This window comes from Schistocerca cancellata, chromosome 8 (assembly GCF_023864275.1).
Source record: "Schistocerca cancellata isolate TAMUIC-IGC-003103 chromosome 8, iqSchCanc2.1, whole genome shotgun sequence".
In the NCBI taxonomy this organism is placed as follows: domain Eukaryota; kingdom Metazoa; phylum Arthropoda; class Insecta; order Orthoptera; family Acrididae; genus Schistocerca; species Schistocerca cancellata.
The window spans coordinates 479599114-479625006 of record NC_064633.1 but is presented as its reverse complement, the minus strand read 5'-3'; the positions used below and the strand labels follow the sequence as shown (position 1 = coordinate 479625006).

Below are 25893 nucleotides of genomic sequence, written 5' to 3'. Positions count from 1 at the left end.
TGGTGATCGGTTTGCCCCTGGGGTTTTGATATACACTCCTGGAAATGGAAAAAAGAACACATTGACACCGGTGTGTCAGACCCACCATACTTGCTCCGGACACTGCGAGAGGGCTGTACAAGCAATGATCACACGCACGGCACAGCGGACACACCACGAACCGCGGTGTTGGCAATCGAATGGCGCTAGCTGCGCAGCATTTGTGCACCGCCGCCGTCAGTGTCAGCCAGTTTGCCGTGGCATACGGAGCTCCATCGCAGTCTTTAACACTGGTAGCATGCCGCGACAGCGTGGACGTGAACCGTATGTGCAGTTGACGGACTTTGAGCGAGGGCGTATAGTGGGCATGCGGGAGGCCGGGTGGACGCACCGCCGAATTACTCAACACGTGGGGCGTGAGGTCTCCATAGTACATCGATGTTGTCGCCAGTGGTCGGCGGAAGGTGCACGTGCCCGTCGACCTGGGACCGGACCGCAGCGACGCACGGATGCGCGCCAAGACCGTAGGATCCTACGCAGTGCCGTAGGGGACCGCACCGCCACTTCCCAGCAAATTAGGGACACTGTTGCTCCTGGGGTATCGGCGAGGACCATTCGCAACCGTCTCCATGAAGCTGGGCTACGGTCCCGCACACCGTTAGGCCGTCTTCCGCTCACGCCCCAACATCGTGCAGCCCGCCTCCAGTGGTGTCGCGACAGGCGTGAATGGAGGGACGAATGGAGACGTGTCGTCTTCAGCGATGAGAGTCGCTTCTGCCTTGGTGCCAATGATGGTCGTATGCCTGTTTGGCGCCGTGCAGGTGAGCGCCACAATCAGGACTGCATACGACCGAGGCACACAGGGCCAACACCTGGCATCATGGTGTGGGGAGCGATCTCCTACACTGGCCGTACACCACTGGTGATCGTCGAGGCGACACTGAATAGTGCACGGTACATCCAAACCGTCATCGAACCCATCGTTCTACCATTCCTAGACCGGCAAGGGAACTTGCTGTTCCAACAGGACAATGCACGTCCGCATGTATCCCGTGCCACCCAACGTGCTCTAGAAGGTGTAAGTCAACTACCCTGGCCAGCAAGATCTCCGGATCTGTCCCCCATTGAGCATGTTTGGGACTGGATGAAGCGTAGTCTCACGCGGTCTGCACGTCCAGCACGAACGCTGATCCAACTGAGGCGCCAGGTGGAAATGGCATGGCAAGCCGTTCCACAGGACTACATCCAGCATCTCTACGATCGTCTCCATGGGAGAATAGCAGCCTGCATTGCTGCGAAAGGTGGATATACACTGTACGAGTGCCGACATTGTGCATGCTCTGTTGCCTGTGTCTATGTGCCTGTGGTTCTGTCAGTGTGATCATGTGATGTATCTGACCCCAGGAATGTGTCAATAAAGTTTCCCCTTCCTGGGACAATGAATTCACGGTGTTCTTATTTCAATTTCCAGGAGTGTAGAATAGCCATTCAATACAAAGAAGTGCTATAAGTTAGTCTCGTTGATAATTTATTCGCAAACGTCAACATTTTTTCTTATTTAGGGCCAGCAGTATAATATATGTCTGATAACGACATGATTATTAGAGTATATGCACCAAATAGCTGCTCATAATAAGTATCTTTATGACAGACTATTGCGGCTTTATCGCCATTTTCAAGTACCTGCGATTACAGTATTGGTGAGAACAGGTATGAATGTCAACGTCATTTATATTAAGGTAGCTGTATTGTACTCACGTCTATATTGATGTGACGTCCATATTATGTCGTTAGTGGACTGTCCTATAACTGTCAGTGTTTTAGTAAGATGGTAAATGATGTCAGGATGTTGAAAATACACTGTCAGTTACGATGTGACAGTACCTTGACAGTTCCACTCTTACGACGATACATGTTTACAAATACTGTGCAAATGAACAGCGATATTGTTTTATTGACTAAATTTGTTACCATTGTCTTTGGTTGTTGTATACGTTACTTCCGATTTATCCATTTTCGTGTTCTGTAAGTTCAATGAAGTTTTTGAGGTAGTACGTGTGTCTAAATGCTTTGAGCAATGATGTCATGCCTAAGGCAAAGATTCTACATATAGGCAGTCCAAGTAGCGGATATACTCGTAAACAAACGAATGCAGCATGTGATAAAATTACAAAAACATTTCACGCAGTTATTTATTATGAGGTATAACGAGTGGAATTACAGATAATGAAAATAAAGAAGAACAAGAGTTAAAAACAAATTGTCATGTCTAATAAGTATTATTATCGTAATCACAGCATGTAAGCTTTCACGGCCGGCGTCTTCATTAATTAAAACTTCCGGGCTGAATTGCCGTGGTTCATATATAAAAACTTCTCCTTCTTGACGTTTCGTTGCCGGCTGCGGGCAACATCTTCTGAGGTGAGTCGGCGACTGGCTGCTAGGCGCTGGTGGTCCCGCTTATATAGAGCGCCTAGATGGCGCCACCACTCGTCACGTGCTTTCGACTTTAAAGCTATCTCTGGCTAGTGCCATCTCCCTCTGTATGGGTTACCTAAGATACACAAGCATAATGTCCCATTGAGACCGATAGTAAGTGCCTTCGGGCTCCTACTCAAGAACTGGCTAGATATCTTGCTTCTTTGTTGCAACCGTATGTAGGTAAAACTGACACTCATATTAAAAATTCCATGCATTTTATCGAAAAACTGAGAGAGATCACAATTAGCCCAAGTGACATCCTTGTCAGTTTCGATGTAGTAACCCTGTTCACCATGGACCATGTTGACGAAGCTCTTTCTTACATTGCTGATATGTTTCCTACTGATATAATAGCTTTGTTTCGACATTGTCTATCCTCGACTTATTTTCAATATAACAACGAGTTTTATGAACAAATTGATGGGGTGGCAATGGGTAGCCCTCTAAGCCCTGCTATTGCTAATCTATTTATGGAAGTCGGCCAAAAAAAGCCCTTTGAAATGGTATCGATACGTGGATGACACCTTTGTGATATGGAAGTCGAAAGCACGTGACGAGTGGTGGCGCCATCTAAGCGCTCTATATAAGTGGGACCACCGGCGCCTAGCAGCCAGTCGCCGACTCACCTCAGAAGATGTTGCCCGCAGCCGGCAACGAAACGTCAGGAAGGAGAAGAAGTTTTATATATGGACCACGGCAATTCAGCCCGGAAGTTTTAATTAATGAAGACGCCGGCCGTGAAAACTTACATGCTATGATTAGACGCCTCTACGGGGAGGATATCTCGATTATGGTACGACGACTGGAGAGCCTACGTAAGACGAAAGCTCAACAACTTTGTTCACTCACTTTTTTGCTACGTTGTCGTGACACTGGGACAGTTCCGAAGTTTTTGAAGGCGAGAAGAATGTTCCATACAGCGCAAGCGAACCGTATTTATTTACGCATGGAATTGGCGATGCTGCGGGAGCTGATCCATTAAACACGTCGAGGACTTGCGGTAACTAGTAGTCAACTGTTAAATCTTCATTTACGTATTAGCAATACTATGCGGTTAGGTGATTGGAATAAGGTGGTTCAAATGGCTCTGAGCACTATGGGACTTAACATCTGTGGTCATCAGTCCCCTAGAACTTAGAACTACTTAAACCTAACTAACCTAAGGACATCACACACATCCATGCTCGAGGCAGGATTCGAACCTGCGACCGTAGCAGTCCCGCGGTTCCGGACTGCAGCGCCTAGAACCGCACGGCCACCGCGGCCGGCGGAATAAGGTGGATAGATTAACATTTAGATCTATGGAACTTAGCACAGAAGTGTGTTCTAATAGGCAGAAGAAGAAGTTTGAGCATTTACAAACACCGGAAACATTGATTACAGACAATTCCCATACAGTTATCAACTTGTCCGGGAAAGAACTATCCAAGGAGGAAGTCTCTGTTCTTTCTAAAGGAGGAAATTTTGCTATCACTCCATCACAGATTCCCACGGAAGATATTGTTGACAATATAGAAGCAGGGATTCGTCTGTTATCACCGCATTCTGCCGATGAAATCAGGATGGAAACAGCTAGGATAATACGTAAAGCCATGCCACCCAGCAGTAATTTATCCCTAGGAGAAAGGAAGGCGTTACGGGAGATTAATGCGGACAGGAATATTATTGTACTTACTGCTGATAAGGGTAATGCTACTGTCGTGCTGAAGAGTGAGGATTATCATAGAAAGATCAGTGACCTCTTGGATCCTACCACCTATAAAAAATTGAAAAAGGACCCTACAACGAAAGTGTTAAGTGCTACCCAGCGATTAATGAAAAGCTCTTCCATTCCTACAGAAGATAAAAGATACCTTTGCAAAACTGAAGCTTACCCTCCTAGACTGTATGGGTTGCCTAAGATACACAAGCCCAATGTCCCATTGAGACCGATAGTAAGTGCCATTGGGGCTCCTACTCAAGAGCTGGCTAGATATCTTGCTTCTTTGTTGCAACCGTATATAGGTAAAACTGACACTCATATTAAAAATTCCATGCATTTTATCGAAAAACTGAGGGAGATCACAATTAGTCCAAGTGACATCCTTGTCAGTTTCGATGTAGTATCCCCGTTCACCATGGCCCCTGTTGACGAAGCTCTTTCTTACATAGCTGATACGTTTCTTACTGATATAAAAGCTTTGTTTCGACATTGTCTATCCTCGACTTATTTTCAATATAACAACGAGTTTTATGAACAAATTGATGGGGTGGCTATGAGTAGCCCTCTAAGCCCTGCTATTGCTAATCTATTTATGGAAGTCGGCCAAAAAAAGCCCTTTGAAATGGTATCGATACGTGGATGACACCTTTGTGATATGGAATCATGCTGAAGAGGAACTGAGTGATTTTTTGGTGCACATAAACAGTTTCAGTCCAAGGATACAATTCACCATGGAGAAAGAGAGTAAAGGACAACTAAATTTTTTTGGATGTATTGGTTATTAAACTGGCAGATGGGACTCTAGGGCACAAGGTATATAGGAAAGGCACACACACCGATTGTTACCTACATAAGAATTCGAACCATCATCCTAGGCAGAAGAGAGGAGTCATATAAACTTTAGTGGACGGAGCTAATAACATCTGTGAGCCAATTTACTTACAACATGAATTAAGCCATTTGCGAACAGCTTTCAAGAGAAATGGGTACACTGACAAGGAAATAGATCGAGCACTCCACCCTAGAAGAAAAGTGTCCGAAAATACAAGATGACAACAACCGTCGGCTGGAAAAGTTTTTCTTCCATTTATTTATAACATCACGGACCGTATCGGTAAAGTTTTGGCCAAGTTTTAAGTGGAGACAATCTTTCGACCTACCAAGAAAATCAGTGAAAGTTTAAGATCGGTGAAAGACGCACGACACCCCTTAGCTACCCCAGGTGTGTATAAAATTCCGGGTAGCTGTGGCATGGTTTATATTGGAACAACTAAAAGGAGTGTTAATACCCGCCTAACAGAACACAAAAGGAACTGTAGATTGGGACAGATTGAAAAATCAGCTGTAGCGGAACACGTTTTCAAAGACGGTGATCACGAAATAAAATTTAATGAGACAAACGTGATAGCTAGGACCTCACATTATTACACTCGCGTGTATAGAGAAGCTATAGAGATCTACAAGCACAGAAATAATTTTAATAGAAAAGAAGAAGGATTAAAACTAGACAAGATAAGGCGTTCGACATTGTACCAACGACGTGACAATCGATTACCTGTAATCGAGAGAGATGGCACTAGCCAGAGATAGTTTTAAAGTCGAAAGCACGTGACGAGTGGTGGCGCCATCTAAGCGCTCTATATAAGCGGCACCACCAGCGCCTAGCAGCCAGTCGCCGACTCACCTCAGAAGATGTTGCCCGCAGCCGGCAACGAAACGTCAGGAAGGAGAAGAAGTTTTACATATCGACCACGGCAATTCAGCCCGGAAGTTTTAATTAATGAATTATTATCGTAGTTTATGCGAGTATAATACACAGGCAGCCTTTAAATTGCATTGCAGTAAAGCGATAGTGAAGTCATACTGTTATAGAATAGCTTTAATTTTTCTCTTATTTGTTGACTCTAGCGGGAGAAGCGCCGGGAAGTTGGTGTTTTGGACGGGAAGAAACTAAAATGTAATAGAAAAAAGGGAAGATGAAGTGAATGACAACAAATACGAAACAGCAGCATGAAATGTGAAGGAACCGATACACTAAATTCTAGAAGGAATGCCAGCACACAACTAACGAAAATCCACGAAAAGTAACGAATTTAAGAATTGATAACTAGAATTAGCCTTATACGTAAACTCCAGTTAGCGATTCCAACCGTTCCATGATTCATATGTAAATTATACTTGCTTGTATACTCTGACACGTAATAGCTTTCCTACATTTTTATTACCGGTACTCACTAAAACTACTGCGGTGAAATAAGAAAAATTCGAATCAGTAACCAGTTACCTATTGCAAAATTAGTAATTTTTTCGCAGTAGTTCAGAGAGCAATTAGAAGTGCATAAATCCTATTACACTACATTTTAGTTCACACATCTGCTGAAAAAACAATCTAATGGACGATCGAATGGCTGGAATCGGTAACTAGAATTGACCTATATAGGAGGTCAATTCTAGTTACCGATTCCAACTATTCGATGGTTCATAATTTTGGACATTTTTGCAGTAAATCTGTGGACTAGGATTTTGCAGGATTTCTACATTTCTTATGATCTCAGAAGTACTACGAACAAGTAAAAGATATTATAGGTACAATTTCCAATTTTTTATCCGTTTTCGTAATAGTTAAGACAGTAATACCAAATGTAGAAATCCTGTAACACTATAGTGCACGCGCTTGTTGTTAAAACGGCCCAAATAACGAAACGTGGAATGGTTGTAATCGGTAACTAGAATTAACGTAGGCCTATATAGGTCAGTTCTAGCCACCGATTCCAATATTAGTCATTTTTCCGCAGAACTTCAAAGAGCAATTACAGATGCAGAAATCCTATTACATTTCAGTGCACACACCTGCTAGGAAAACCATAATTTACCTGGGAATGTTTGGAATCGGCAACTACAATTGGCCCATGTAGCTTAATTCTAGTTACCGATTCCAATATTCTTTAGGCTCTACTTTTTGTGATTTTACGTTACTTGTGTACTAGTCCCGTTAGATTCAATAATTGTTGTTAAAGCTTAACGCTATTTCACAATGTTACGGCTTTATCATATGCTATATTGTAATGTATTTAAAGATTTTCTGTGCTTTTCTTATTCGCATAAATTACGATAATAATTTATTCAGATATGTATACTTCTCCATTTCTGTTCACGTACATTTTCGATACTATCAGTTGTTCCGATGTAATTTATGGCTAAGTAATTAATCACGTGAATTGTTATTGTAACTTTATCGTATGCTACATTCGTTCGTTTACAAATACGATCGGCTGCTTTCAAAGATTGCCTCTATGTAGCGTCTCTGCCTTAGGGATGACGTCATTGTTCAAAGCCGAGGAGTGGAATCGGACAGTAGAATGACCTGATTTTGCCATAAACATGCTTGAAGAATCAGAAATCTATCTGTACACGAGAAAATACCTACAGGAAATATTAAACACACATACAGGTTTATATACAAGTACTACGTCAAAATTTTTATTTGACTTATAGAACACGAAAATGGATAAATCGGAAGTAACATATGCAACAACCAAAGACAATCGTAACAAATCTTAGTTAGTAATATAACATCGCTGCCGCGCGGGATTAGCCGAGTGGTCTCAGGCGCTGCAGTCATGGACTGTGCGGCTGGTTTCGGCGGAGTCCTCCCTCGGGCATGGGTGTGTGTGTTTGTCCTTCGGATAATTTAGGTTAAGTAGTGTGTAAGCTTAGGGACTGATGACCTTAGCAGTTAAGTCCTATAAGATTTCACACACATTTGAACATAACATCGCTGTTCATCTTCACAGTCTTTGTAAACATGTAGCGTCGTAAGAGTGGAACTGTCAAACTACTGTCACATTGAAACTTCCTGGCAGATTAAAACTGTGTGCCGGACGGAGACTCGAACTCGGGATCTTTGCCTTTCACGGGCAAGTGCTCTACCAGCACTTGAGAGCAGAATAGCTTCTGTGAAGTTTGGAAGGTAACAGACGAGGCAGAAGTAAAGCTTTAAGGAGAGGGCGTGCGTCGTGCTTGGGTAGCTCAGTTGGTACAGCATTTGCCCGCGAAAGGTGGTGGTCCCGAGTTCGAGTCTCTGTCCGGCACACAGTTTTAATCTGTCAGGAAGTTTCGTATCATCGCACACTCCGCTGCAGAGTGAAAATCTCATTTGCTGTCACATTGTAATTAACATTTTATTTTAGACATCTTGAGATTATTTCCCATTTTACTAAAACAGTGTCAGTAATAAGACAGTCCGCTAACGACACAATATGGACGTCACATCAATCTAAACGTGAGTACAATACAGCTACTTTATATAACTGACTTTGACATCCATTCCTGTTCTCACAAAAACTGTAATCGCATGTACTTGAAAATGGCGATAAAGTCGAAACAGTCTGTTGTAAATAAATATTACTTATTATAAGCAGCTATTAGTTGCATTTACTCTACAATTATTCACATGCCTCTGTGCCTGTGTGTGTGTGTGTGTGTGTGTGTGTGTGTGTGTGTGTGTGTTTGTGTGTGTGTGTGTGTTTAAGTGTATGTGCATGTGTGGAGAGAGAGAGAGAGAGAGAGAGAGAGAGAGAGGGTGAGCGTTTGTGTGTAATAGAAGAGGATGGTGACCAGAGAACTTGTTACAGGGAGACGACGTATTCGTGACTGTAGAGAATGGTGTCTTGAGGGGCGTGGTGACCACATCACTGAACGGCGCTCTCTACAACCAGTTCCTGGGCGTACCTTATGCCACACCACCTCTGGGAGATCTCCGTTTCCGTGTGAGTGCTACAGCTGAAAGTTTCAAACCCTATGGTCATCCTGTATAACATATTTATACACAGTGCAAACACTCATGGTCACTTTAATCAACTGATAACGCGAGTCACTCTTTTCGTGACCTATTCTAACCCCATAAACGAATGCTTCACAGTAAACTAAAAATTCGGTCAAGTAATCCACCCAGATTCATTAGCAGTAGCTCCACTTTCTAATGACGCAGCTGAGAGAAAGTGTTTCTTTGAAGTTAGCATCGCCGAGCTACTAAAAGCAACGCTGGAAGAATCAATTACCACGACGTCTTTCCATAGACATGGCGGTTGCAACTGCTTAGCGCCATTCTCTGCAGTACGTCCTTTTTTATCTTAAGTTTCCAATCAAAAAATATCTACATTCAGTATTTTGAATCCTCTGACGAGGGAGCCCCGTAACGTTATAAAATGTTTACGTTCGTCAGAGGCTGATGTAGATTCCGCATTTGTTATTGTAAATATTATTTTGCAAAGTTTTTGTCGGAGAAACGAACAGCTACCGGCCACTATCCGCACCAGCTGTAAGCCTAGCTGATCACGGCTGGTAGTGCATGTGATTTTCATTCATCGCTTTACTAAAAATGGTTCAAATGGCTCTGAGCACTTAGAACTACTTAAACCTAACTAGCCTAAAAACAACACACACATCCATGCCTGAGGCAGGATTCGAACCTCCGACCGTAGCGGTCGCGCGATTCCAGACTGTAACGCCTAGAACCGCTCGGCCACTCAAGCCGGCTCACCGCTTTACTCCAAACTGTATTACATAATTCGAGGATGAGAAAGAACGAAAAATTAAGCTAATCCCTAAACTTCTGGCATATAGATACTTGTAAGAAGTGCCACGACTGGGGCCTTCTCGGATGGTTGTCTTACTTGAAGTTCAAACCCGAAGCTACACACACACACAAAAACACACAGGCTCACACAAACAGACACACACACACACACACACACACACACACAGACGAGTGCGCGCTGACACACGCGCGTGCGCGTGCTAGCGATGATTGTCAACTTTCGTGTAAATCTGTTGTCAGCTCACTTACATTTTCATGACATATCTTCATAATTATCGCACTACACCCACCACAGGAATTCGGACTAACTTAAATTGTTTCGGACTGTTTGTCCAGAAAACCAAATGGAAGGTAGAGTACACAATGATAAAGATGTCCAATCTATTTATGTCTCGCTAAACATAGTAGAACAAAAGTTGAACAGTGCTAAATCCTAAGCGGGTCTTTATGTATTGCAAGCCCTTTAACTCATTGCCTTCTTTTTATTTTCTTGCTTCTCTCTCTGAAAAATCTGATTCTATTATCGTTGTTTCAATATAAGTAAAATAGTCATCACTTATATTGATGAGTCATAACATTATGACCACCGCCCACCCGTTGAAAGAATGCCGCCTGGTAACACCATGGACGCGTGACGAAGTGAGAACGCACGGCAGAGACTCTAGGGGAATTATTCAAGCCGAAAATGGAGAGATCCACTGACAATTTGACTTTGGAAAAGGCCACATTGTTACGGCGCAGCACCTAGGAATGCGCATATCGGAAACGGCAAAGCTGGCCCGTTGATCACAAGCGACTGTCGTTGCCACCTATGGAAAATACACTGTTGTTGTTGTTGTTGTTGTGGTCTTCAGTCCTGAGACTGGTTTGATGCAGCTCTCCATGCTACTCTATCCTGTGCAAGCTTCTTCATCTCCCAGTACCTACTGCAACCTACATCCTTCTGAATCTGCTTAGTGTATTCATCTCTTGGTCTCCCCCTACGATTGTTACCCCTCCACGCTGCCCTCCAATATTAAATTGGTGATCCCTTGATGCCTCAGAACATGTCCTACCAACCGATCCCTTCTTCTCGTCAAGTTGTGCCACAAACTTCTCTTCTCCCCAATCCTATTCAATACTTCCTCATTAGTTATGTGATCTACCCATCTAATCTTCAGCATTCTTCTGTAGCACCACATTTCGAAAGCTTCTATTCTCTTCTTGTCCAAACTATTTACCGTCCATGTTTCACTTCCATACATGGCTACACTCCATACAAATACTTTCAGAAATGACTTCCTGACACTTAAATCTATACTCGATGTTAACAAATTTCTCTTCTTCAGAAACGCTTTCCTTGCCATTGCCAGTCTACATTTTATATCCTCTCTACTTCGACCATCATCAGTTATTTTGCTCCCCAAATAGCAAAACTCCTTTACTACTTTAAGTGTCTCATTTCCTAATCTAATTCCCTCAGCATCACCCGACTTAATTCGACTACATTCCATTATCCTCGTTTTGCTTTTATTGATGTTCATCTTATATCCTCCTTTCAAGACACTGTCCATTCCGTTCAACTGCTCTTCCAGGTCCTTTGCTGTCTCTGACAGAATTACAATGTCATCGGCAAACCTCAAGATTTTTATTTCTTCTCCATGGATTTTAATACCGACTCCGAATTTTTCTTTTGTTTCCTTTACTGCTTGCTCAATATACAGATTGAATAACATCGGGGAGAGGCTACAACCCTGTCTCACTCCCTTCCCAACCACTGCTTCCCTTTCATTTCCTTCGACTCTTATAACTGCCATCTGGTTTCTGTACAAATTGTAAATAGCCTTTCGCTCCCTGTATTTTACCCCTGCCACCTCTAGAATTTGAAAGAGAGTATTCCAGTCAACATTGTCAAAAGCTTTCTCTAAGTCTACAAATGCTAGAAACGTAGGTTTGCCTTTCCTTAATCTTTCTTCTAAGATAAGTCGTAAGGTCAGTATTGCCTCACGTGTTCCAGTATTTCTACGGAATCCAAACTGATCTTCCCCGAGGTCGGCTTCTACTAGTTTTTCCATTCGTCTGTAAAGAATTCGTGTTAGTATTTTGCAGCTGTGGCTTATTAAACTGATTGTTCGGTAATTTTCACATCTGTCAACACCTGCTTTCTTTGGGATTGGAATTATTATATTCTTCTTGAAGTCTGAGGGTATTTCGCCTGTTTCATACATCTTGCTCACCAGATGGTAGAGTTTTGTCAGGACTGGCTCTCCCAAGGCCGTCAGTAGTTCCAATGGAATGTTGTCTACTCCGGGGGCCTTATTTCGACTCAGGTCTTTCAGTGCTCTGTCAAACTCTTCACGCAGTATCGTATCTCCCATTTCATCTTCATCTACATCCTCTTCCATTTCCATAATATTGTCCTCAAGTACATCGCCCTTGTATAGACCCTCTATATACTCCTTCCACCTTTCTGCTTTCCCTTCTTTGCTTAGAACATCTGAGCTCTTGATGTTCATACAAGTGGTTCTCTTATCTCCAAAGGTCTCTTTAATTTTCCTGTAGGCAGTATCTTACCCCTAGTGAGATAAGCCTCTACACCCTTACATTTGTCCTCTAGCCATCCCTGCTTAGCCATTTTGCACTTCCTGTCGATCTCATTTTTGAGACGTTTGTATTCCTTTTTTCCTGCTTCATTTACTGCATTTTTATATTTTCTCCTTTCATCAATTAAATTCAATATTTCTTCTGTTACCCAATGATTTCTAAGAGCCCTGGTCTTTTTACCTACTTGATCCTCTGCTGCCTTCACTACTTCATCCCTCAAAGCTACCCATTCTTCTTCTACTGTATTTCTTTCCCCCATTCCTGTCAATTGTTCCCTTATGCTCTCCCTAAAACTCTGTACAACCTCTGGTTCTTTCAGTTTATCCAGGTTCCATCTCCTTAAATTCCCACCTTCTTGCAGTTTCTTCAGTTTTAATCTACAGGTCATAACCAATAGATTGTGGTCAGAGACCACATCTGCCCCTGGAAATGTCTTACAATTTAAAACCTGGTTCCTAAATCTCTGTCTTACCATTATATAATCTATCTGATACCTTTTAGTATCTCCAGGGTTCTTCCATGTATACAACCCTCTATCATGATTCTTAAACCAAGTGTTAGCTATAATTAAGATGTGCTCTGTGCAAAATTCTACCAGGCGGCTTCCTCTTTCATTTCTTAGCCCCAATCCATATTCACCTACTGTGTTTCCATCTCTCCCTTTTCCTACTGACGAATTCCAGTCACCCATGACTATTAAATTTTCGTCTCCCTTCACTACCTGAATAATTTCTTTTATCTCGTCATACATTTCATCTATTTCTTCATCATCTGCAGAGGTAGTTGGCATATGAACTTGTACTACTGTAGTAGGCATGGGCTTTGTGTCTATCTTGGCCATAATAATGCGTTCACTATGCTGTTTGTAGTAGCTAACCCGCACTCCTATTTTTTTATTCATTATTAAACCTACTCCTGCATTACCCCTATTTAATTTTGTATTTATCACCCTGTAATCACCTGACCAAAAGTCTTGTTCCTCCTGCCACCGAACTTCACTAATTCCCACTATATCTAACTTTAACCTATCCATTTCCCTTTTTAAATTTTCTAACCTACCTGCCCGATTAAGGGATCTGACATTCCACGCTCCGATCCGTAGAACGCCAGTTTTCTTTCTCCTGATAACGACGTCCTCCTGAGTAGTCCCCGCCCGGAGATCCGAATGGGGGACTATTTTACCTCCGGAATATTTTACCCAAGAGGACGCCATCATCATTTAATCATACAGTAAAGCTGCATGCCCTCGGGAAAGATTACGGCCGTAGTTTCCCCTTGCTTTCAGCCGTTCACAGTACCAGCACAGCAATGCCGTTTTGGTTATTGTTACAAGGCCAGATCAGTCAATCATCCAGACTGTTGCCCTTGCAACTACTGAAAAGGCTGCTGCCCCTCTTCAGGGACCACACGTTTGTCTGGCCTCTCAACAGATACCCCTTCCGTTGTGGTTGTACCTACGGTACGGCCATCTGTATCGCTGAGGCACGCAAGCCTCCCCACCAACGGCAAGGTCCATGGTTCATGGGAGGGTGGAGGGGGGGGGGGGAATACACTGACGAAATAAAATCCCGACACCGAGAAGAAATTGTGCAAGAAAAACGGAAGCTGTTAGGCGTGTTTCTTCATCTGAAACATGACTCTATTCAAATTTCGCGCCAGTTGCACAACAGTAGCGTTATTAGCACCATTATGAGGATGAAAATCAGGTTTGCTTTAAATACACGCTGTAACGGTTGTGAGTGTTCGTTACCTTTGCGATTGGACGTAGTGAGTTACATTAGTCAAGAATGGGGCCAAAGACGCTATTATCAATACCTCACCGAGTTTAAACGAGATCGTGTAATGAGGCTACATTATACTGCAGAAAGTCTTGGTAGGAATGTAACCACTGTGTATGACGATTAGCTCTTTACAAGAATGTACGGGCCCCGTGGCACTACCGAGAGAGAAGACCATCGTTTCCGTGTATGACCATGGTTCATCATATTGCGTCTGCAGCAACAATTCGTGCAGCAGCTGGCACCACTGTGACACAACGAACTTCTATCGACAGCTAATTGGAGGGCAGATTGTAGATCTACTGTGTTTTCTGATAAAAGCTGTTCCGCCTAGGTGCAGTACTGACCTTATGTTGGTTACAAGTTGGCGAGTTAAGGGCCTGCAACTAATCGGTCTGCGCGCTAAACACACTATAGTTACACCTGTAGTTATGCTCTGGGGTGCGATTTCTCATGATAGCTGGAGCACTCTCGTTGTGCCACGACACCTGACCGCAAATTTGTGCACCAGTCTGATGATTCGACCTGTTGTGCTGGCATTCATGAACAGCGTACCAGGTGGTGTTTACCGACAGCACAACACTCACCAACATACTGCTATTGTAACCCAGCGTGCTCTACAGAGCGTCGACGTGTTGCCTTGGTCTGCTCGATCACCAAATCTGTCTCCAGTCGAGCTGTTTCGGACATCGTCGGACGACAACTCCAGCATCATCCGCAACAGCTTTAACCATCCTGTATCAACCGATCAAATACAAAAGCCAAGGAACTCCATCCCACAAACTGATATCCGGCATCTGTACACATCCAGCACCTGTACGACACCTGCCCATTTGCATGCTTGCATTCAACACTCCGGGAGTTATACCAGTTATTAATATACCACGATTTCACATTTCCAATGACTTTTTTCGCTCTTACATTAACCTGTGATCCTGCGGTTGAGATTCTGATCGTATGTGAAGTATGTTAGCGACAAGAAACAATCAATTTCTTCTCTGCGTGATAGCAATGGAGATACTATCGAAAACAGTGCTGCCAAAGCAGAGTTACAAAACGCAGCCACCCGAAATGCCTTCACAAAACAAGACGAAGTAAATATTCGAGAATTAGTATCGAGAACAGTTGCCAGAATGAGTAACGTAGAAGTAAATATCCTCGGAGTAGTGAAGTAACTTATATCACTTAATAAAAGCAAGTCTTCTGGTCCAGACTGTATAGCAATTAGGTTCCTTTCGGAGTATGCTGATGCATTAGTTCCATACTTAACAATCATATTCAACCGTTCGCTCGACGAAAGATCCGTACTCAAAGACTGGAAAGTTGCACAGGTCACACCAATATTCAAGAAAGGTAGTAGGAGTAAGCCACTAAATTACAGGCCCATATCGTTAACGTCGATATGCAGCAGGATTTTGAAACAAATATTGTACAAAATTGTTACGGCTTTCGCGGCCACTTGTTGACAAGCTGCCTATTGGCGTCTGTCTCGGGTTCTTCGGCCGACGTCCATCTAATGATTTTACTGACGTTTCGCCAGCACGAGTGGCTGGCATTGTCAAAGCTTCACCCTCCATTGCCGGTGGTGAACTGGAGCCGAGCTCGCGGCCGCAGGCTATATGTACCTGGCGCGCTAACGTCCGAGGGCTTCTCCTCGGTCATTTCCGGTGCGATTCTCCTCTTACTCGTACTACCTGCGACGGTCGTGCGCTGCAGTACGGGAAGCCACGATCCGTTTACCTTAAGGCTTTCGTCTTTTTTGATGAAGGTGTTCGCGTGTTTTTGTATTTCTACAGCTTCTCTGAACAAGCGCGTTTGATAGTGGTTCTCTACAGCCAGAACTTCCGTGTCGGCGAATTTTGTTACGTGGTCGGTCTCATTCAGTGCGTGCTCTGCATCGGCCGATTTCTCCACCTGCCCCAGCCTGCAATGTCGCTTATGATCTTTGATCCTGGTGTTGATTGATCGTCCAGTCACTCCGACATAAACTTTTCCGCATGTGCGTGGTATACGGTATATTCCTGACATTGCAAGTGGGTCCCTTTTCTCCTTTGCCGATCTAAGACACTCTTTGATCTTCCTTGTCGGTTTGAAAATCGTCTTTACGCCATGTCTGCGACGAACAAGAGACAGAAGCCAATAGGCAGTTTGTCAACATATATTGTGTTCGAACATTATGAATTACCTCGAAGAAAACTGTCTATTGACGCACAGTCAACATTGGTTTAGAAAACATCGTTCCTGTGAAACACAACTAGCTCTTTATTAACATGAAGTGTTGAGACAAGGGATTTCAGATCGATTCCGTATTTCTGGATTTCCGGAAGGCGTTTGACACTGCACCACACAAGCGGCTTGTAGTGAAATTGCGTGCTTATGGAATATCGTCTCACTTATGTAATTGGATTTGTGATTTCCTGTCAGAGAGCTCACAGTACGTAGTAATTGCCGGAAAGTCATCGAGTAAAACAGAAGTGATTTCTGGCGTTCCCAAGGTAGTGTTATAGGGCCTTTGCTGTTCCTTATCTATATAAACGATTTGGGAGACAATCTGAGAAGCCGTCTTCGGTTGTTAGCAGATGACACTACCGTTTATCGACTAATAAAGTCATCAGAAGATCAAAACAAAATTGCAAAACGATTTAGAACAAATATTTGAATGGTGCGAACAGTGACAGTTGACCCTAAATAACGAAAAGTGTGAGGTCGTCCACATGAGTGCTAAAAGAAATTCGTTAAACTTCGGTTACACGATAAATCAGTCTAATCTGAAAGCCGTAAATTCAACTAAATACCTTGATATTTCGATTAAGGACTACTTAAATTGGAAGGACCGCATAGAAAATGTTGTGGGGAAAGCTAACCAAAGACTGTGTTTTATTGGCAGGACACGTAGAAAATGTAACAGACCTACTAAGGAGACTGCCTACACTAAGTTTCTCCATCCTCTTTTAGAATACTGCTGCGCGGTGTAGGATCCTTACCAGATAGGACTGACGGAGTACATCGATAAAGTTCAAAGAAGGGCATCATGTTTTGTATTATTGCAAAATATGGGAGAGAGTGTCACAAAGATGATACAGGATTTGGGTTGGACATCATTAAAAGAAAGGCGTTTCTCGTTGCGACGGAATCTTCTCACGAAATTCCAATCACCAACTTTCTCTTCCGAATACAAAAATAGTATGTTGACACCGATCTAAATTGGGAGAACCGATCACCACGATAAAATAAGGGAAATCAGAGCTCGTACGGAAAGATATAACTGTTCATTCTTTCCGCGCTCTATACGAGATTAGAATAATAGAGAATTGTGAAGGAAGTTCGATGAATCCTCTTCCAGGCGCTTAAATGTGATTTGCAGAGTATCCATGTAGATGTAGAATGTTAATCAGTTAAATATGTTCTCTCGAGAAATGTATTCCCGAAATTTCATTATTATACATCAATTATTTCTTGATGATGGCTATTTTTTCCGTCGGTGTAGTTGGAGGATGGTGAAGCCACGAAGAGGCGACAAGGTGTTGGATGATCACGCCTCGTTACGGAATGTGGAAGTCTGAGTCCAGCCCACTCTGTAAAGCAAGATATTTGACGAATAGTGATAAAGCTGACAATGCTGGAGCAGGTACTAGTGTTTAGAGCACATTGTTCGTCACACATTACTGAATGTAGGCCTCTCAGCAAATGGCCCAAATTTGCTCCTATGTTGACTCAACCTCATCGCCAGTTAAGACTATAATGGGCACGAGATCATCGAGATTCGACAGTGGATCAACGGAAACTTCTCAGGTGGTTGGATGAATTACGTTTTCTCTTACACTAGGTCGGTGGGGACGGTAATGTGTTATGGGGGACATTCAATTCAGCTTGCCTGGCACCTGTAGTAGTAAACGAAAGCACCACGACACCGGTGTACTATGTGGACTTGCCTGTGGGCCGCCTGCATCCCTTCACGTTTGACGTGGAAATCTGTCCGTGTTACAAGGCGGAATCGTTCTACAGTAGCTTGAGGAGCATGATACTACCCTCACACTGATATCCGAGCCACCAAATTTGTCTGATCTGAAGCGCATCTAACACATCTGGAACGTTATTGCCAACAGCTGCACGCGCACAATCCAACGGCCCGTAGTTTACGGTAATCACGTGAACTCTGCGCAGGCATCTGGTTCCATTCAGTCCCAGAACCCTGCCACGGATTTGCAGAATCCATGCCGTGTACAACCGCTGTTGTACTACGTTCCAAAGGTGCACCAACATCGTGTTAAGCATTTGCTCATAATTAGGGTTGCGTACCTCATTCAGTAAAAACGGAACCCTTACAGGATCACTTTGTAGTCTGTCCATCTCTCTGTCTGCCTGTCTGACTGTTCAAAACCCTTTTTTGCAGGAATGGGTAGACGTATCAAGTTGAAATTTATGTCGCACATCTAAGTCTACGGTCCTTTGGTGACGAAAAAAAAAATAATGAAGGTTCTAAGTCAATGCAATCAAAAGGTACGTCCGTTTAAGTCACAAGTTTGATACTGGAAAACTCAGGCATCAAACTTACAGGGTACTTCCCGTTGACAATGGCCTTGCCGCAGTGGATACACCGGTTCCCGTGAGAGCACCGAAGTTAAGCGCTGTCGGGCGTGGCCGGCACTTGGATGGGTGACCATCCAGCCGCCATGCGCTGTTGCCATTTTTCGGGGTGCACTCAGCCTCTTGATGCCAACTGAGGAGCTACTCGATCGAATAGTAGCGGCTAGGGTCAAAGAAAACTATCATAAAGAGCGGGAGAGCAGTGTGCTAACCACAAGCCCCTCCTATCCACATCCTGAACTGGGGATGACACGGCGGTCGGATCGTCCAGATGGGCCACTTGTGGTCTGAAGACGGAGTGCTTTATAATCATGTAATTTGGCAAGCAGCTATGTTTCAAACTACAATCAAATGAAAAAATACGAAAATTGTTAATTTCAAATTATATCACACGAAAAAAATTGTCATTTGCTATCAGAATGTCTGCCTGCCCGTACGTCTGTTAAGACCCCTTTCTCTAGGAACCAGTGGACGTATCAAGTTGAAATTTATGTCACATGCTAAGTAAAGTCTATGTTCCCTTGTCGGTGTAAAATACGTTAACTTTAAAGTCAATGCAGTCAAATGGTTCAAATGGCTCTAAGCACTATGGGACTTAACATCTGAGGTCATCAGTCCCCTAGACTTATAACTACTTAAACCTAACTAACGTAAGGACATCACCCACATCCATGCCCGAGGCAGGATTCGAACCTACTACCCGTTGACCATGTCTCATCAGCTGGTGAGCAGAGACGACTAGTAACGTGTGGTTTTTAATTGTTAATAAATCTATGTGAACACGACCGATTAGTATTTTAATTATCTATCAGATAGATGTTACTTTCAGTAACGTTTTCAAATGTGAATAATGACATCTTTTTAATGATATGCTGCTAATGATATATTTTTAAATGTTTGCAAAAATACCTCGTGTACTGATGCGTAAGTAAGTGTATGATTATTGTCTGGACATCCGAGCTTCCCCTTGACAGGCTCCGGTGCCTGCGACCTCCTGGTCCGGGGTTCGAGACGCGCTGTCCCTCGCGGACGACTGTGTCCAGCCAAAGCTTCAAGGCGCGCAGCCCACTACTGGCTCCGAGGATTGCCTCTACCTCAACGTGTTCGTGCCGACTGCGGCGAGTGGTTCTTTGCCCGTCATGGTTCACATCCACGGCGGTTCATTCAGGACTGGTTCTCCTTCAAATGGCGCACCGGACTATTTTGTGGAGAAAGGCGTCGTGATGGTCTCAGTCGCTTATCGTCTCGGAGCCCTTGGTAAGTCAATCCTTTTGTTTTATAGTTTTACTAGATGTATTCACTATTCAGGTACTACTTCGACACATTTCAGATAAATCCTGAAGTTTCTGCCACTGAAAGAAAGCCACTAGTGGTTTATAATTTTCAGTGAGGGTTTGACGTCAAAATACAGCATATCACTATCAAACTCTAAATATTACCACACACATTTAGAGAAGGATTACTGTTGCAAAGAAGGCCGGTCCAGAATGGTGGAATGTTACTGAGCCATCAGCTTGAAATATTATGCTTCAAAAATACTGATACAAATTAGTTACAAAAGACAGGAAGTGTGTTAGAATCTGATCTCAAGGAAGACCAGTTTGGATTACGGTGAAAAGTAGGAAGAGGCGAGGCAATACTGACCCTACGACTTCACTTAGAACTGACGAAAGATAGTCCTGCGTTTCCAGAAGATTCAGAGAAGGATCTGGAAATTTTTGATTGTAATAGACTTCATTGATATTGTGAGGGTAGCAGGGATAAAATACAGAAACTGAAAATCTGTCTACAAATTATACAGAAACCAGACAGCAATTGTGAGAGTCGGATGACAAGAAATGGAAGCTGTAATTGAAAACGGAGAGAAATAATATTATAGCTTATTCTCGATGTTATTCAGTTGCCACGTCGACTAAGCAGTAAAGGAAACGATGAAGAGATTTTTAAAGGATTTAAAGTCCAGGGAAAAGAATTTAAATGCTTGTGGTTCACCAATTACTATGTAATTCAGTGACAAACGGCAGCATACCTGAAAAAAATAAATAAACAGAATGCGCTCTTGAAAAGGAATTGTAAGATGAAAGTTAAAAAATAGAAAAAGACAGGGTTGTGGAATGTACCGGAATTAAATGATATGTTGCTGTGCGAATCACATTATGAAATCACACTCTAAATGTAGTTGATGAGTTTTGGTATTTGGGCAGCAAAGTAACCAAGAAATTGCAGAAGTAGTTCAAATGGCTCTGAGCACTATGGGACATAACATCTGAGATCATCAGTCCCCTTGAACTTAAAACTACTTAAACCAAACTAACCTAAGGATATCATACCCATCCATCCCCGAGGCAGGATTCGAACTTGCGACCGTAGCGGTCGCGCGGTTCCAGACTGCAGAAGTAAAGATGATACAAAATGGAAATACGAAGATACGGATTCCATCTTCGTTTCTGTTTGCACACATAGAACCAGCACTGTTTCTAGCTACAGTATGAGTGACAGATGGTCAAATACATGGCATACAAAGTTACCATGGTTCCTTCAGATCCGAAGGCCTACTGGTTTGATGACACATCTTCACCGGCCGCTGTGACCGAGCTGTTTTAGGCGCTTCAGAGCCATTTGAAACATTTTGAACACATCTTCAATTTTTCGACGTAATTGATGGAGTTCTCACAAGTGCACCTCACGGACTGCTCTACCCTCTTAGATTTTCCTCATACTTTCAGGATTAGAATATTAATACTTTAAGCTCGTTTTCCTAATCCAGTACGACATAATTTTTAAAAGAAGTCTCTGAAAAGTAGATTTATGGAAATTTGTGGTAAGGTATGGGACCAAACTCCCTAAGCTTACACACTACTTAATCTAACTTACGCTAAGGTCAACACACACACACCCATGCCCGAGGGAGGACTCGAACCTCCGACGAGGCGAGGCACGCGAACCGTGGCGATGTACCATAAACCGCTCGGCTAAGCCACGCAGCGGAAAGTAGATTTCCGAGCGCTCTTAAGTATAAAATATTTCGGTCTCATTACCACAGTCGCCGGTGGTTGAACACATACTCATTCTACTCATCATTCCTACCCCCTCCCCTCCCCTCACGTCATACCTTCCACACATGTATCCCATCGCAATATCCCAATAAAAAGACAACTGCCTGAGCGTGTCTCGTAAATCGTAAGGTCATTGATTCGACTCCCATCAGCAGCAGGGTTGTTTCTCGTTTAACTAACTTCCATACATAGTAACAAACGGAAATGTTATTTAAGAAATACTGAATCATAATTTTTTAATAAAAATAACAGCCTTTATTCTGAAATACCAAATGCACGAAAATGTGAGTGTTGATGATAAATTAGAATTTTATACAAACTTCAACTCATCAAACACAAAACATACTTTTTTTACTTTTTTATTTTCTAAGATTGAACAGTATTATTGACGTAGAGAATTGTTTCCATATAAGAGAGAATTGTTTCCATTTAAGACACTTGAGATGTCATATATATAGCCTGAGTCACGTAAGACGTAACACTCCTTTTATTTCACTAACAGTTACGCATATCGAAACTCAGTTATCGGAAAATGTTAGAGAGTCGGGGGCCACGTATTTTTTTGTTTGGTTAACGTTTTTAGCGCTGGTATCAACTGAGATATTCAAGTAAGTTCGTTTTTTTATATGGAACTGTATACTTTTTATAACTTCATTCGATAGTTCTTGAGAAGACAAATACAATATATAGCGCATGTTATTGTTGGCATTGAAATCCGTCGTAAAAACGTTGGAGAAATGCCCTAGAATTTGAGAGCACGGCGGCCGGAAACAACATGAGCAGGCGTCTCGGACCCGGCTGCGTAGTTTTATACCGTAAGGTAGGCCTGCGCTTTCCGCTTGAACCAACTTACAACCTAGATGCAGGTTCATCGACGATTGTTGCATATGGAAATACGTCATATGCTAGAAACTAGGACTTAGGAAAACTATCTCACATTTGTGCTTCCTCCCAGATATACGTGAGCTCAAACAGAGAAATCAGCCGTTCATTCTTCAAAAATGAAGAATTGTTATATGCTGCAAAAAGCCACTACCGTATTAAATATCTAAATATTAGAAAGAAGATTTGACCTATCTTTTCCGGTACGTGGTCGGGTCGTATGCTTCTCAGAGATGAAACACGTGCTGCCGGATAACTGTCTCTACCTATACCGTTCTAAATTATAGCATATGGGATACATTCGTTGAACTAAATATTTTGTTAAAAATGCATTGGTGACCATCTGTACACCTCAAAACAAATATTGTTCTTAAAGAAACGTCATTTCATACTGAACGTAAGAGCGTAATGATAGTGTTAATAGATGCGTGCAATACACACTGACGACTTATTTGAGACTGCAATGCAATTTAGTACACACATAAATTAAATAAACAATTCCCTAACAATGATTTGGTAACCACCTAAGTCACATAATTAAAATTTTATCTTCCAAAAAGCGTCTCATCCTTTGTTTAAACATGTGCTCAATTTGTTGACCATGGACTGAAAGGCCATTTGCAATCGCTGTTCGAAAGAACGGTGAGCAGTGGATGATATGGTAGGGCATGCACTGGCGATTCGGTAACACATATCGTTTGGCGTAGTTAGGGCTTCTTCGTAATAGACTGCGCCTTTGTGTGCTCTCCAAAGATAGAAATCAAAAAGGACTCAAATCGGGGGAGTTTGCAGGTCATTTGACAGCAGAATTTCGTCCTGTCCCACACTAATTTCCTACGACGCCGCACCGTACGTTTACGCTCCACAGCTGTTGACGGTGCGCCAGACGAAGCCAGTGCGGATTTTCCGCTGCCCAGTAGTGCATCTTATGTAAATTTAAGTTAACGTGGTTAGTAAACGTTGCTTCATTGGTAAAGAGCGCACCTTAGAAAAATCTAGGGTCGTCCCTCAGTTGGTAAAGGGCAAACGGACAAAATTCTGTACGACGTTTGAGATCATCGTCGGTGAGTGCCTGATGTAGTTGCAGATGATAGATATGGAAGTTCTGTCGATGCAAGATGCGAATGATACTCGTCTCGTTGATTCCACATTCCTTGGCAACATGTCTCCAACCACGGTGCGGTTTCATTAGCGTTGTAGTCAGAATAGCTACTTCGTGTTCTCTGTCGGTTGCAGTCTTCATTCTAGTCCGGTTTTTGACATTCAAGCAGCCTGTCCGCACTGCCTTCTTAATAATTCGTGCAACTGGCTGGAGTGTCGGAAAATGGTTATCCGGATAGATAGCCCAATACCACTGTAATGTTCTTACGGCGTTTATTTTACATCAACTATATAACGGTAGTTTATCCTATTTCTCCTCATTGGCGTACACGTCTGCATGCACCAAATGTTGAAGCAGAAATGAGCGGCCTGCAGTGAAACAGTAAACAGAATGACACGAGAGCTCTGCTTTGCGGTGTTTGCACAGCTATGCCGTTTCGGCCATGGTGCTCTCAAATTCTAGGACATTTCTCTAATTTAACTAACGACAGGTTTCAAAGTCAACATTAACAAGCGCTGTATCACTGTAATTGTCTTCACAAGAGCTATCGAATGCAGTTATAAAAAGTACACGGTTCCCTTTAAGAAAACGTACCTTCTTCAATGTCTCCGCTGCTATCAGCACTAAAAACATTAACCAAACAAAAAATACGTGCCCCTCGACGCTCTAACATTTGCCGGAAAGCGCATTTCGATAAGTGTAACGATTCACGAAACAAAAGGTCATTAATCCGACAGGAGGATTCGATCTGGGGCCGGCGCGGCCGGCCGGTGTGGCCGTGCGGTTCTAGGCGCTTCAGTCTGGAACCACGTGACCGCTACGGTCGCAGGTTCGAATTCTGCCTCGGGCATGGATGTGTGTGATGTCCTTAGGTTAGTTAGGTTTAAGTAGTTCTAAGTTCTAGGGACTGACGACCACAGATGTTAAGTCCCATAGTGCTCAGAGCCATTTGAACCATTTGGGGCCGGCGCTCCTACCCGAGTCCAGGAAGCAGCTCCCTGGCGGGTTGTCATAGTTCAAGAGTATGATGTCATAAACAATGGGATGCGTGAAAGGCTGTCGTACTGTGCATGATGTTTAAAATTTATTACTTGTTTGCTACTAACTCTATTCGCAACACATTTCGTAGACAGTATCCACAAATGTCGCTGAGTGTTGCTACACAAATACACTCCTGGAAATGGAAAAAAGAACACATTGACACCGGTGTGTCAGACCCACCATACTTGCTCCGGACACTGCGAGAGGGCTGTACAAGCAATGATCACACGCACGGCACAGCGGACACACCAGGAACCGCGGTGTTGGCCGTCGAATGGCGCTAGCTGCGCAGCATTTGTGCACCGCCGCCGTCAGTGTCAGCCAGTTTGCCGTAGCATACGGAGCTCCATTGCAGTCTTTAACACTGGTAGCATGCCGCGACAGCGTGGACGTGAACCGTATGTGCAGTTGACGGACTTTGAGCGAGGGCGTATAGTGGGCATGCGGGAGGCCGGGTGGACGTACCGCCGAATTGCTCACCACGTGGGGCGTGAGGTCTCCACAGTACATCGATGTTGTCGCCAGTGGTCGGCGGAAGGTGCACGTGCCCGTCGACCTGGGACCGGACCGCAGCGACGCACGGATGCACGCCAAGACCGTAGGATCCTACGCAGTGCCGTAGGGGACCGCACCGCCACTTCCCAGCAAATTAGGGACACTGTTGCTCCTGGGGTATCGGCGAGGACCATTCGCAACCGTCTCCATGAAGCTGGGCTACGGTCCCGCACACCGTTAGGCCGTCTTCCGCACACGCCCCAACAGCGTGCAGCCCTCCTCCAGTGGTGTCGCGACAGGCGTGAATGGAGGGACGAATGGAGACGTGTCGTCTTCAGCGATGAGAGTCGCTTCTGCCTTGGTGCCAATGATGGTCGTATGTTTGTTTGGTGCCGTGCAGGTGAGCGCCACAATCAGGACTGCATACGACCGAGGCACACAGGGCCAACACCCGGCATCATGGTGTGGGGAGCGATCTCCTACACTGGCCGTACACCACTGGTGATCGTCGAGGGGACACTGAATAGTGCACGGTACATCCAAACCGTCATCGAACCCATCGTTCTACCATTCCTAGACCGGCAAGGGAACTTGCTGTTCCAACAGGA

General features: G+C 43.6%; 1 protein-coding gene across 1 annotated transcript in view; it reads left to right on the top strand.

The window, feature by feature from the left end:
• Positions 1-25893, top strand: part of LOC126095097 (cholinesterase 1-like) — a 100573-nt gene that overhangs the window by 4415 nt on the left and 70265 nt on the right. The window contains exons 2-3 of the mRNA XM_049909793.1: positions 8797-8931; positions 19684-19966. Coding sequence (XP_049765750.1) covers positions 8797-8931; positions 19684-19966 — 418 coding nt within the window. The remainder of the gene's footprint in view (positions 1-8796; positions 8932-19683; positions 19967-25893) is intronic.